This window comes from Physella acuta, unplaced genomic scaffold (assembly GCF_028476545.2).
Source record: "Physella acuta isolate Inbredline_101_S28 unplaced genomic scaffold, ASM2847654v3 ptg001272l, whole genome shotgun sequence".
In the NCBI taxonomy this organism is placed as follows: domain Eukaryota; kingdom Metazoa; phylum Mollusca; class Gastropoda; family Physidae; genus Physella; species Physella acuta.
In genome coordinates this window covers 257,912-272,421 of record NW_026732787.1, presented here as the reverse complement: position 1 = coordinate 272,421, position 14,510 = coordinate 257,912, and the positions used below count along the sequence as shown (strand labels likewise).

Below are 14,510 nucleotides of genomic sequence, written 5' to 3'. Positions count from 1 at the left end.
GAATTAAAATAAACTTTTAAATAAAGCTTATACATGTCCACATCATGCATATGTGGTTGCACGAGCTAAATTTACCTGTCTGAGAAAACATACAATTATGTTGAAACCATGTCTTAAAATAGTTTTCTAAATTAAAGATTGATCAACTCTAACAAACGATATTTAATCTTTTAGGCATCTGTCGTCTAATGATCTAATTCTGTCAATCCAACAACGTGGCTAACACAAGTTTTAGGAGCCTGTGGCAAACACACCATCTCCAAACGAGCTGACTGAACACAACATGTTCCTTACAGGTCTACTAGCTGTTGCACTTATAATCAAACTACAATCTCTATACACAGGCGCTAAGGAGTTGAACGGTGAGTCATTGTTTCTTTTATATATATACTAGCGTACCCGTCTCGCGCGTTGCCGCGGTGATAGAAGGAGGGTTTCATCCATACGTTACCAAGTTACCAATCCTATACACAAATAAACAGGATTTTTTTCTTTAACACGTAAAAACATTATTTGACGTGTTTTAAATATCAGTGCAATATGCTAGCGTTACTAATGGTCTATTATTAGATGCTCGATCTCAATTTCTGACTGGATTGTCTAAGAATAGGTGCTTATTGCATCATTCGCAAAGTGACGAAATTCTACAGTAGGCTCCTCATATTCAAAAAGTTATTTTTTCATCTTTCGCAAGGTAACGAAACTGTACAGAAGGATTTCCTCGCTTTACAGGGTTATTTTTAGAAGCCTGTTGTAGTTTTTCCGCTGAATATAGTAGTACCCCTTACTCGCTATGCAGAACGCTCGATTAACGGATGCCAAGTGCCAACTTAGTCGCTCTAAAACTCTGGGCGCCAAACCGTGTGTTGACGAAAGTTGTGCCCTATATGGCGCCGCCCGTAAGAAACTTTAGTTTTCTTTTTCGAAGAAATATTCTCGGGAGTATTCTCATCTACTCCCTAAAGTTTCATGGCTCTCGGATGAACCACATCCGAGGTTTTTTTTTAATATTCCGTGTATAGAGAAAAAAAATCGCTCCCCACGGAGGGGGGGGGGGTGCCGCCTTTGCAATATTAAATAATATTTTTTTGCAGAACCCTACCATTGAGTGATCTAATCATCTCCCCAAAGTTTCATGGTACACGGATGAACGGTGTGAAACCGAAATTTTATAAACCGTATATAGAGAAAAATGGTAGCCGCCCGTGGCGCCGCCCATGCGAAATTAAAAAAGGATTTTTTTTACAGAACCCTTCCCTGAATTGTTCTAATCAACTCCCCCAAAGTCTCATGGCTATCAGATAACGGTGTCACACCAAAATCGACTTATTTTTATAAACCGTATATAGAGAAAAATCGCACCCTCCTGTGGCGCCGCCCTTGCGAAATTTAAAAATTAATTTTTTATAGAACCCTTCCCCTTCATGGTACACGGATGAACGGTGTGAAACCGAAATTTTATAAACCGTATATAGAGAAAAATGGTAGCAGCCCGTGGCGCCGCCCTTGCGAAATTAAAAAAGGATTTTTTTACAGAACCCTTCCCTGGAGTAGTATAATGAACTCCCCAAAGTCTCATGGCTATCGGATGAACGATGCCAAACCAAAATCGTCTTTTATTTTTATATACCGTATATAGAAAAAAACAAATCGCGCCGTGTCGAGGCGCCACCCCTCGAATTTAAATTTTTTTTCTTTCGCAGATACCTCCCCAGGTATGTTCTCAACAAATTACTAAAGTTTCATGGCGATCGTGTGAACGGTATCACGGCAATTCACTTTTATTATTTTTATATACCGTATATAGAGAAAAATCGGACCCTCCCCTGGCGCCGCCCTTGCGAAATTAAAAATTATATTTTTACAGAACCCTTTCCAAGTGTGGTATAATGAACTCCCCAAAGTCTCATGGCTATCGGATGAACAGTGTGAAATCCAAATAGACTTTTATTTTTATATACCGTATATAGAGAAAAAGAAATCGCGCCCTGCCGGGGCGCCACCCCTGCGAATTTGAAATTTTTTTTTTCGCAGAAACCTCCCCAGGAATATTCTCAACAACTTCCCAAAGTTTCACGGCGATGTGATAAGAGGTGTGGTAATGCATAAAAGACACACAGACAGACACACACACAGACACACACACACATACATTGCTTTATATATATATATATATATATATATATATATATATATATATATATATATATATATATATATATATATATATATACTATATACGACCTGACCCTCGACGTAGTAGACGCCGCCATCTAGTTGTTTTATTTTCTGCTTATCAGCAATTCATAATTTTTTAATTCAACACAACCCCCTCCCGCCCTCTCCCCCCTCCTGTCCAGTGAAAGAAGCCATTTACATTTACAGACAAAGAAAAGATCAATCATAAATTGTTACATCTATTTCGTTTCAAATCGTTTAATACTAAATTATCTGCCCCTAATAGCCGTCACCAACCTGGCTCTACGATAGTTAACATTCGGTGTGAACCACAGTTCACCTGACAGGTGGGGATGCGGGTGGTGGCGAAGCTGCGTGGTGTTTTCTAATGTCTCTACGAAGAGAATTATATATATTATAGGTATATATGTGTATGTGTATCAGTTGCATTATAATGTTTGTTTATAAGTGGCAACATATTATACAATAACATGGAGTACATTTCAACAGTCGAGGTAAACATAGGAACCTATTTAGTGTAAGAAAAACCCTTGGTGCTAAGCAAAAAGAGGCTGGCGAAGAGAGGGGAAGTGTTAGAATGTTTGTTTATAAGTGGCAACATATTATACAATAACATGAAGTATAATTCAACAGTCGAGGTAAACATAGGAACCTAATTAGTGTAAGAAAAACCCTTGGTGCTAAGCAACGAGAGGCTGGCGCAGAGAGGGGAAGTGTTAGAAGTAATGGCTTTTTAAAAAAAAATTAAACATTATTCTCCACATTTTTTTAATAGTATTATTATTTTTTAACTCCAAAACTAGGAGTTTACGATGCACCACATTGTCCAGTACAAAGGTGTCTGACTGAGTCTCAGGTAAGTTTTTTGTATTTTGTTTCTTGGCCTTCTATCAAACTAATTAATTAAAATAAATACTATTGGACTATATTAAATTAATATTCTCATTAAAACGGATTCTGTTCTTAGTTGCTTTTTCTCATTATAATCAGCACTAAATTTATTTTATATCATAGTACATAAAGATATAGAATATATAATTGTAAGAGTATTATTAATTTTAAAGTTTAAAACCTAATCAAAGAAATCAAACGCAATTGCAATATTTTTTTCAAAAAGTAATACACGTTAAAAAATTTAGTAAAAAAATTAACACTATTCAGATCTACAAGACGGCATACTTATTCTAAATACTTCAACACATACCGTATTTCTACACACACACACACACACACACACACACACACGCACGTACGCACGCACACACATACACACACACACACATATATATATATATATATATATATATATATATATATATATATATATATATATATATATATATATATATACTAGACTACCCGTTATCTAGTTAGATAACAGTGGGTTTCGGGGGGGGGGGGGTTATCCATAAGTGACATCACATCTGCCAGCACTTTTCATCCCAAAATAACCAGACCCCACATTAAAAAAGACGTTTTTTATATTTTAAAAACTCTACTAAACTCTACTTCACCTGCACAGTGCCCCGACAAGTCTCAGGCATGTTTGTATTTTAAAAAATCAAGATTCCGGCCGAGCATGGCTCTGACCACACTATCCCTTCATATGCAGAGAACATAGAAACAGGTGAACTCTACTTCACCTGCCCTGTGCCCCGCGAGGTCCTGATAGTCAACCTTATCATTCACATATAGGCTTTATGAAAAAATAATTGAAAACATTGTTGTAAAAAAAAAATAATTAAACTATTACTAAATTCATTGTTCTAAACTTTTATAATTAATTTGGTTAATCTACCAATGAATATATCAATAAATTAATTAAGGGCTTTAAATTAGTTTGTAATTAACAGTGTGTTTAAGACAGAACAATATTTACCACCCAAAATCCTATTTTATAGCTCTACACATAATGCAGATTCTCCCCAATAACAAATCAAAAAACAAATAAAAAAGTGAGTTATCAAACGTCACTACTCAGTCAAAGTTAAGCCATTGTTCTAAAACTTTAAAATTAATGTGGTTAATCAACCAATGAATAAATCAATAAATTAATTAACGTCTTTAAATAAATGTGTGATTAACAGTCTGTCTGAAAACAAACATTCTTCTCTACCTACATAATATTTTACAGTTCTTCATATAGCGTAGATATATTTACAATAGTCAATCAGACAAACATTATTTAAAAGTATATTTAAATTCTTGCCGTAATAAAAATGTAGAAATGTTCGACATTGTTTTAGGCTGTCTTTCTAACTGTGCTGTGTTGTAGATGATACGCTTTTCGTGTGTTAAACGTTCTATGATGTTAACACAATTACGCTTCTTTATTTATAAATAAGTTTTGTTCGGTAAACTTCTATAATTACAAAATGTATGTGAATCAAAAATCAGTTTGTAATCAAACTTGGCTAAGAGTAACATGTGATGGTGGGTCAGACATACTAGTTGCATAACTTACACATCACCACTTCCTATTTTTAATATTTTATTTTTTTCTTCATTTGTATTGTACTTTGTGGAGTTATGATTGATGTTATGCACATGTATTTTTGTATACTATCAATAGTTTATTTTGCAAGGGCTTTAGTTATCAAAAAGCACGTTAATCAAAAAGAGAAGTCGTTTTTAAAGTTCGGGGGGGGGGGGGGGGGGTAGGGGGGACACAGGAATTTAATTATCCACTTAAAACTTCAATACTTTTTGGCAAAGTTGGTTAACACTTTAGATTAAATCCCAGTTCTAAATGTAAAAAACAACAAACTCACCACGAAATAAAGCGGAAGTGATCTCTGCTAAACTTTCTTGAATATACTTATATAACACTACGGGGGATGGCAACTCGGGATATAGTCATGATTTTCAATCCATTTTTAATTACTTCAATTGTTAAAATACAATAGAATATCGTAGAAAAACATTGCGCAACAAGTGAAGGGCAAACAATGGGCGTAATAGTCTGGATTATTAGTAATAACTAAAAATTTGACAGAAGGCAGGGATATATACGAGAAAGTAAAAAGGATCTGATTTTTACAAGCTTTTGTTTAACTCACTTCCTCTGTCAGTCGTCAGTCGTCAGTCTGTCTAGATCAAAGCGCCGGAGCGAAAATTCGGACACTTCTAATTGACAGATACGGCTCACAGTTGGCACGTGGGTAAAGAAATGAAGACAATGCAATCTGAAATTAAATTTGACTTAATTGGATGCCTAATTAATGTTTTATGAATAAATTAAAATTTTGACCGAATTAGTAGGTTTTTTACCCAACCACACCACACGCGTCAAAACTTTCAATAGCGCGTCATCACGTTCAATAGGCACGCAATGATTTTTAATCATGTAACTCTATTGTAAAATTAATAAAACAAGTAAATTAATGAAAAAAAAAACTCGTATAAAAAAGTTTTAATAACAAAGTAGAAAAAGTACCAATTCCAGGGATTTAAAACTTTTACTTATATATTAAATTTCGTCTATATATCGTTATAGTACTCAAGTTAAAGGCTTTTCAAAAATCAAAAGTCGAATAAATTCCACTCCCGGTTGATGAAATTTCATATATTTTATGAAATTCGTAGATCTGTATTAACTTTTGAGCGATTTCGGATAACCGGAAGTGGTACTTTTTCTACTTTGAATTGTTCCAAAGCCTATAAATTGAGTACTGTTTCAGATGGATAAATGAAATTTCACATGTAAGTAAAAGAGCTAATTCTCTACTTTCTGTCAAATTTTGAGTAATTTCCACAATTAACGCTATTTCCGATTTCTCAAAAAAAAAAAAAAAACAACTAATGTAAATTTATAAAAAACTAATAATATTGCGCACTATTATGCACATTTTATTTGGAGTTCATTTGGTGTGCAATTCTTTTTTCTACGAGAATTTATTCTCTTTTAAAAACTTTAAGTTTTAAAAAGGATTAAATAATCATTTAGAAACAAGTTTTTTGTGTGGAAATTTTCGAGACTTATACAATTAATGTGAATCAGAAATCGGCTTTTAATCAAACACTAGACTATCCGCTATCATTAGATAACTGTGGGTTTCGGGGGTCATCCATAAATGACATCACGTCAATCACTTATCATTACAAAATAACCAGACCCCACATTCAAAAAGGCGTCACACCTCAGACGTTTTTGTCTTTTAAAAACACTGACTTCGTCTGACAACATAATCTTTTCATATGCTGAGGTCACAAAAACAGGTCAACTCTACTTCACCTGCCCAGTGTCCTCCCAACTCAGACATGTTTTTGTCTGTTAAAACACAGAGCGTGGGTGTGACCACACTATCTCTTCATATGCTGTCGTCACAGGTGAACTTTACACCTACCCAACACTACTTCACCTGCCCAGTGTTCCGCCAAGTCTCAGACAAAATATTTTATTTAAAAAAAAAACAGATTCCGGCCGAGCATGGCTCTGACCACACTAACCACGTTATATACTGAGGACAAAGAAACAGGTGAACTTTACTTCACCTGCCCTGTATCCCGCTAAGTTCCAATAGGCAAAGGCAACATTATCATTCACAACTAAAAAAAAAAAAAAGAAAAAAGAAATACTGACAAGTCTAGAACCCATGCCACCCCTGCATGGTAACCTAATGTGCTAACCTCTTAGCTATCTAGGCTCGTACTCTGGAAAAGTTAATAAGTTATATTTTTTACTTCTACGCGGCGTAAGAATTTATGCGAATCAGCCCTAGAATTAGATCTAGAATTATTTCAAATTAATTTTTATCTTAAATTAGCAAATTGCATAGCAAAACAAACAGTTTTATATAAAATAATTAAGGCCTAAAATAGTTTAGTATATTATTATTCTAGTTGTAGATTCTATATGTAGAATTTACGTTAAATCTGGATTTAGATCTAGATGTAGAATTTAGAAAATCTAGATCTAGAGTCTACGTTGAGTCTAGATCTGGATCTAGATCTAGAATCTAGAACCTAGATAGAACCCATGCATTCTCGAATTAGAAGATCATTGAAGCTAAACAAAGATTTATATAAAATAATTAAGGCCTGAAATATATTCTAGATGTAGAATTTACATTAAGTCTAGTGACCTAGATTTAGATCTAGATCTAGATTCAAAACTTTTTCTTCCTTAGATTGCTGATCTGTAGATCTAGAGAAATGTATTGTATAATAAAATAAAAAGAAGTGTTAAAACAATGATAATAGTGTGGAAACGTAATAAAAATAGAAAACGGACGTTTTGTTAAAGTTATAGCCGACAGAAGATTAGTTTAAGAACGCGTTAAACATCTGAATCGGCAACTTGATCTTGGATTGAAGCCGCCGTTTATTGTACTAAAAAGTAATTAAATCATGTGACGTCGCTATTCCCACAAAGTAAAGTCAATGTTTTAAACTTTTAAAATTAATGTGGTTAATCTACCTATGAATAAATCAATTAATCAATTAACGTCTTTAAATAAATTTGTGATTAACAGTCTGTCTGAAAACAAAAATTATTCTCTACCTAAATACTATTTAACAGCTTTACACATTGAGCAGATTCTCTCCAGAAGTCAATCAGACAAACAAAAAAAATATTCAAACATGTAAACAAACTTGAGTTTTAGTAGTATGTTGATAACCAGTGAGTACCATACGTCAACACCTCCAATTTTCAATTCACTTATTTATTTTCTTCATTTCTTTTCACTTTGTTAAGGTTTAATCGATTTTTATAAACTTTCAATGTTCTATAACATCAAGGACTGAACGTATCAAAAAGAAATTTTGTTAAACATAGAAGCCCTTTATGATGAAAGGATTAGATACAGATATGGGTAAACTTATCAGTTCTCCGTTGGAGGAAACAACACTTAAATTATCCACACAATCCTAATATATTATAAAAATTCATAAAAACGTTTTAATATCAAGTTTTTATGTAATAAAGCACTAAAAAGTAAAAATAAATTATACACTACTATTTAAATAACTGTAAAGAAAAGTGTGAGTCACTTTAGTATCTATTGGATACCTTTACTAATATTTAGGAAGAGACCCACGCTGTTCACACCTACCCAACTCTACCTTCCCAATCTCCCGCCAAGTCTCAGACAACATGTTTTTATCGTTTTAAAAAAAAATTCGGCCGAGCATGGCTCTGACCACACTATCCCTTCATACGCCGAGGACACAGAAATAAAGTCATTGTTCTGAATTGTTTTTAATTAATGTGGTTAATCTACCAATAAATATATCCATATATTAATTAACATCTTTAAATTAATTTGTCATTAACAGTTTTGGTAAAAAAAAAAACACTGTTCTCTACCTAAATACTATTTTACAGCTCTACACATAATGCAGCTTCTCTCCAGTAACCAAACAGACAAACAACCCCCCCCCCCCCTCCCCCCAAAAAAGTAATTAAATATTCAATAATGTAAACAAACTTAAATTTTTTAGTAGTATATAGATAACCTAGTTTTAACAATGAACTTGACATGTGTACATTATTTTGATATCATCGTATCCATTTAAAAAAACAAACGCGTTTTTTCACATATCCTTTTCTAGGCTACCAATTACTTTTGATTCATAAAATCGGTATCAAATTAAAGGTAAATAAATGTAGTATTATGCTAAGTATTATTTTCCGTAACATTCAATTTTTTAAAGATTATAACACCAATGTCCATTTTTTAAAGCCAGTTTGTGAGAAATTATCAATGAAGCCTTGCTATGCAGATCGGGAAGTTATGACAATGTTGGGGAAAAACTTCTTATGCGATACCAAAACTGACGGAGGTGGATGGATTGTTATCCAGGTACATGTTATGGAGGAACTGTAATTTTAATATATTAGTCACCCCTTTATATTTTAGTGACCAATGCTTTTATTAAAGAATGCAAGTTTTTATAAAATTGTCTTTTTTTCAGGTCACTTATTGTTTAATTTTTTATTAAAATTTTAAAAATAAAAATCTTTCAGCGTCGAATTAGCCCTGGTGTAAATTTTAATAAAAACTGGCAAACATACAAAGAAGGATTTGGCACGTTAAGTGGTGACTTCTGGATTGGACTGGATTTTATCTACTCGCTAATGAAGGTGGGTAAAAACGGATCTGTTTCTTAATTAAATTTTAACGATATTAAGTGTTAAGTGTTAAACAGTTTCAAACTCCCCAATAGTTTAACCGTATTTTTGTACATTTCTTTCGCTTTTGTTTCATTACACACTGAAATTAAAATTAGGATAAATGACGTTTTCGAATAAACAAATTCAATTTTTATGCGTATGTCTTTAGACTAGCCTATTGCTGGAAGCGTAAAATAAATCCGAAAAATGATTCTATAACACTACGTTGGCGCTTAATGTCCATCCCTTTTTTAAATCGAATTTGTGAAAAATAAATATTAAATATTGTTTTTTTTTGCTTTGTTATATACATAATTTTATTAATCTCACAACTTATGATGTGTATGGTGTACCTTACTATCATTTACTCTTTACAGCAACACAAGTATGAGCTGAGAATTGATATGATGTATAAAAACAAACCCTACTACGCCAGATACCGCACCTTCAGCATTGCAAATGAAGCCGACCGCTTCCGTCTTACTATTTCTGATTACTATGGAACCGCTGGCAATTCATTAAGTGCACAGAATAACATGCAGTTCGCCACAATTGACATGCCTGACAGCAATGGTTGCGCAACAAAGTACAAAGCAGGCTGGTGGTATAACCGATGCTACAGTGCATATTTAAATGGTGTATGGGTTGAGACACGCCGATTTGAAGGCATTCACTGGGATGCACTAGGTCAGGGTGTCTTCCCTTTACAGTTAGCGGAGATGAAACTTCGAAAGAAGAATTATTAGTGCGGCTGTTAAGTCAAAGTTGTATTATCTACCAACCAGAGTTTCTTTTAGACATATATCTTTAAGGGTGGGGCACTTGAAGCTTTTAAGGGAGGGCCGACGGTACATTTGGTAGAGGTGTGGGGGATACACATCGGTTTTAGTATAAAGAAATTCCCTGTATAAACGGGACATTTTTTTAAAAAATTCATCATGATGGGGGTGTAGACATTCTTCAGAGGGAGGGAGGGAAAATTAATTGGTAATGCTTCAAACCCCCTTGAAGAGATGCGTGAAAGAAACTCTGCTACCACCTTTAAAAATGTGTTGCATATATGAATCAAATTAGTCTTAATTCATTAGAATTCTTATTTCATATGTTAAAAGATTTCAAGATTCGGACATAGGCTACCGTCAAAAATTGTCATGTTACTGTTATCTAAAATTATTGTATTGAAAATAATTATTTTGCATCTTGTATGTAGAAACATTAAAACTAAGTCAACATAAATCCTGTTCACAATCATTTTAAACATGTCAATAGCAGTTAAGATCCTAGATTAAAAAAAATTAAATAGCCTTGTTTTATGTTCCATTAAAACGTGTGTTTGTCTATTTGCAAATATACAATAAATATTTGTAATAAGTCCCTCATGACACATACTATGTAATGAAAATGAAGCCAATAAATCAATCTCCTCAGCTATTTAGCTGTGTAAGCTGCCAACGTCCACACATTTTTGGTATTCATAAAATCCACTTTACAATTTAAAACTTTTCACATTCTATTCTATGATCGTGCAATTCATTGAAATACTTAGTAACTTTATATATAAAATCCCACGTCTGTCATCTATTTCCCGAGGCTATGAGATCAGTATCTTTAACAATACATGGTGAACCAAGAGATACGGACTTTTGTTGAAAATAATGCTTGATTTATTAAGTGTAAAAACTAAATGGACAATGTATTTAGCAGTGTAATGAAACCCATTTTGACGAAGATCAGGATTCTGTTTCAGTTACAACATTAAATTATACCTATACCTAACATGAATATTTACTTATTTAGTTGAAATCACTTAGATGAGCGATTAAACAATTAAACAAATTATCTGTGTATTGAGTACTACTCTTGTAGTCTACGTAGGATGGTATAAAACTAAACGTATAGTTAATTAGCAGGACGTAAAACTATATGTGTAGCTTATGTGTTAGGGAGTAAAATTATACTTATAACAAATGTTGCATAAATCTGCGATGATTAGCAGACAGCCACATACATATCTGTGTAGGAATCAATGCATTACTAAAAGACTGCTTTTATATGTATCCTTATTGAAATAAGTGTATCTGGCCACCTGGTTTGGATGTAGTCGATTGTTTGTTCACGTGACGACCTATACCTAAGCTCTATAGTCCCGGCTCTGAACTCGTCATTTCCGAGTTTGTAAGAGTGCCAGCTGCAGTAATAGTACTAATATACAAGATATTAATAAACATCATCTTAACATTTTTTCGCCTTGAGTTCTGGGCAATATAAACTTTGGCTTAAGGAAGATCCATTAATTTTTGTTTGTTCTACTGCTTCGTTTTTAATTTTAATGTTCGAAGATATTTCATCACACAACGATTAAGTATTGCGTGTTAATTGTTATGTACCATGTAGGCTTGTGACACCGATATCAGCCTGCTTTTCTTTCTGGAAATGCTTCCATAGGTTTTGTCCATCCAAGAACAATCTGCAAAGCATCAGCTATTGGAAATTTTTGGTTAAGCAACCATGAGCTTCACTGACCCAACCCGTTCTGCCCGTAATCCGTTAAAGAGGTTTAAAAAATGAATTAGATAAATCTATAGGAATTTTGTAAAAAAGAAGTTCGCAGAACATTTATCTTGCTGGGGAGTTTTCGTTCGTAGACATCTAAAAACATTAATGATCAAAATTTAATCAGGTTGTGTTAATGTCGTATTGATCGAACAAGGAAAGGAGCTTTTTAATCAATGTTAGAAACACAAATACGTACACAAAGACACGAAAACACACATACAAGCACACAAATAGTTTGACAGCAGATAAACAAGCATACAGACAATTAAAAGAACATATACTTTACACACTAGTACGAAAACGTACGAACATAAATAAACATACATACTAACAAACACAACATAGACGCATTGCATGACACACACCCATAAACAAACTACCAACACAAAGACACACAAAATCACGCACACAGATATAAACACATAATCTAAACAGGCTAAATGTTTTGATGCATTGTGTTAAAAATAATTCAATAGATGATTAAAATGGCTTGTTAATTGCCAATTTTTTTCGCACAGTAGTTCAAAATCATTGTGAAGATTGTCAATATCTTTGTGGTGATTGTCAGTATATTGGTGGAGTAAGGCTATAATCTTGGTGTACATGGCCAATACCTTGATGAAGATGGCCAATATCTTGATGGAGATTGCCATTACCTTGGTTGAATAGGCATATTTCTTAATGGCGATGGTCAATATCTTGGTGGAGATGGCCAATATCGTGGTGAAGATTGTCAATATCTTGGTAGAGATGGCCAGTATCTTGGTTGAGATGGCCAATATCTCAGTGGAGATGGCTAATATGTTGGTTGAGATTGCCAATACTTAATAGGAGTAGGCCTATATTTTAATGAAAATCGCCATAATCCTGGGGAGTAGATCTATATGGTATTCAAGATGGTCAATATCTTGGTAGATATGGCCAATATCTCAGTGGAGGTGGCCAATATCTTGTTGGAGACGGCCAATATCTTGGTGGAGATGGCAAATAAATTGGTGAATATGACCTATATCCTGGTGGATATGGATAAATTACAGCCCAATTTGTGCTGAACCGCGAGAATAATGCTCACATTGATCGAATTTATCCAACCCAAATTGATTAGACAATAGTCATTCTAAGACCTGTTCAATTTTACAAGTTAGGTGATTAGATTTTACAAGCTGGTGTATTTTAGTTAAGGGATTAGAGAATAGTTGGGCTCTTCAAATCCTTTTTACATGGAATTTGTAAACGTGTTTTTAAGATTACTTTACACACAATCTGAGAGTATCTGCTTGTAATGATTTTACCCTGGTTTTCTACATTTTTTCAAAAGCAATTCTTGCATTATTAGTTAGAAGAAATGGTGTAATGCAAAAGAAACTGATTGAATGTAAAAACAAAATGTGAATGTCGCTTTAGACTGAATGATGTGGCTGACAACGTAGAGTAATTTTTGCACGACCATAAAGTGACTGCGAAGTAAAATTACTTTCCTAACTATATTTTCGCGTTTTAGAAAACTTTTAATAAATTGTGATAGCTATTGATTAAAATACTCGATGTAGACAGATTTTAGACAAGATTTTGGAAAAAATATTAATGTTTTAAGAAAAACTCAACTGACAATTTAAGGGGTATTTGTAGGCTGAGGTGTGAAGTCATTTTATGAGGGGGAAGAATTTTTGTGACGATATGTTACAGTGGGGAGAAAGGGGGAGGTAGAAAGCTTGACGTCATTCGTAGATGACCCCCGAAAGGAAACCTATAATTTTGATGTAATACTTTAATATACAATTTCGTTAATTAAAAAATAAACGAAGTTACCGCGGTCTCAGAAAAACATGCTGACAGACACCATTGTATAACTATGTTTTTCAGACTCAGTGAGGTGTAAAACGTCGAGATTTATCAAAATCACGATAGCAATGTTTTGCACGCTCACAATAGTTCGCCTGTACGCTGTACACGAAAAAGTATAAATGAATGCTTGTGGATGGGTCGATGAGATTAAGCAGAACATCTGTTACTTGTTCAGGTGATATACGATATGATATGAACATGCATGGGACGGAGTGGCCTAGCTTTAGAGAACTGGACTGCTAACCCGTAAATCTTGATTTCGAATCCGGGTTCAAGTCAGTAGACCACCCCTGAGTCCACCCAACTCTGATGGGTACCTAACTCACGTTATGGAAATTAAAGGCTGCTTGCCATTGAGTCAAACACATACCTTCAAATGCCGAGATCAAGAAACATAACACTACTTCATCTGCCCATTAGGGTATTAAACAGTAATAAATGACCACACTATCCTTCAGATGCCGAGTTCACAGAAACAAGTTAATTCTACTTCACTTGGCCTGTAGACCGTCAGGTTTGAAATGTAACTGTACTAGCTTATAAATAACCAGGACATATTAGCAAACACTGCCTTACTTACACGTACTCAAAACACATATGTATATGTTGTAATACACTCAATAAAATAATAAAGCAACGGACACATGTGTGGTGCATTTATGGGCATTGTATCTATATTTATAAAAAGCAAATCTTGTGGCGTACGTACGTAATGTTGTCATGATCGATTGTTCGGTATAGAAATCTAAACACGATCATAGATTCATTTTATTTTCGCCATACATGATTTTAC

At 33.9% G+C, this 14,510-nt stretch overlaps 1 protein-coding gene across 1 annotated transcript; it reads left to right on the top strand.

Moving 5' to 3' along the window:
- The first annotated feature begins 256 nt into the window (after positions 1-256).
- Positions 257-10,465, top strand: LOC131957862 (ficolin-1-A-like). Its single transcript, XM_059322666.1, has 5 exons — positions 257-362; positions 3,003-3,055; positions 8,886-9,005; positions 9,170-9,286; positions 9,694-10,465. The coding sequence occupies exons 1-5, from the start codon at positions 284-286 to the stop codon at positions 10,060-10,062; spliced, it is 738 nt and encodes a 245-aa protein (XP_059178649.1). The 5' UTR covers positions 257-283; the 3' UTR covers positions 10,063-10,465.
- Positions 10,466-14,510: the final 4,045 nt, after the last annotated feature.

What these genes read in the sequence shown, in the direction of transcription:
- LOC131957862 (XM_059322666.1), top strand. Translation starts at nt 284, where the DNA reads ATGTTCCTTACAGGTCTACTAGCTGTTGCACTTATAATCAAACTACAA. An exon ending in GTGGATGGATTGTTATCCAG is followed by an intron (nt 9,006 to 9,169) that starts GTACATGTTATG and finishes AAAATCTTTCAG; the next exon opens with CGTCGAATTAGCCCTGGTGT. An exon ending in TTATCTACTCGCTAATGAAG is followed by an intron (nt 9,287 to 9,693) that starts GTGGGTAAAAAC and finishes TACTCTTTACAG; the next exon opens with CAACACAAGTATGAGCTGAG.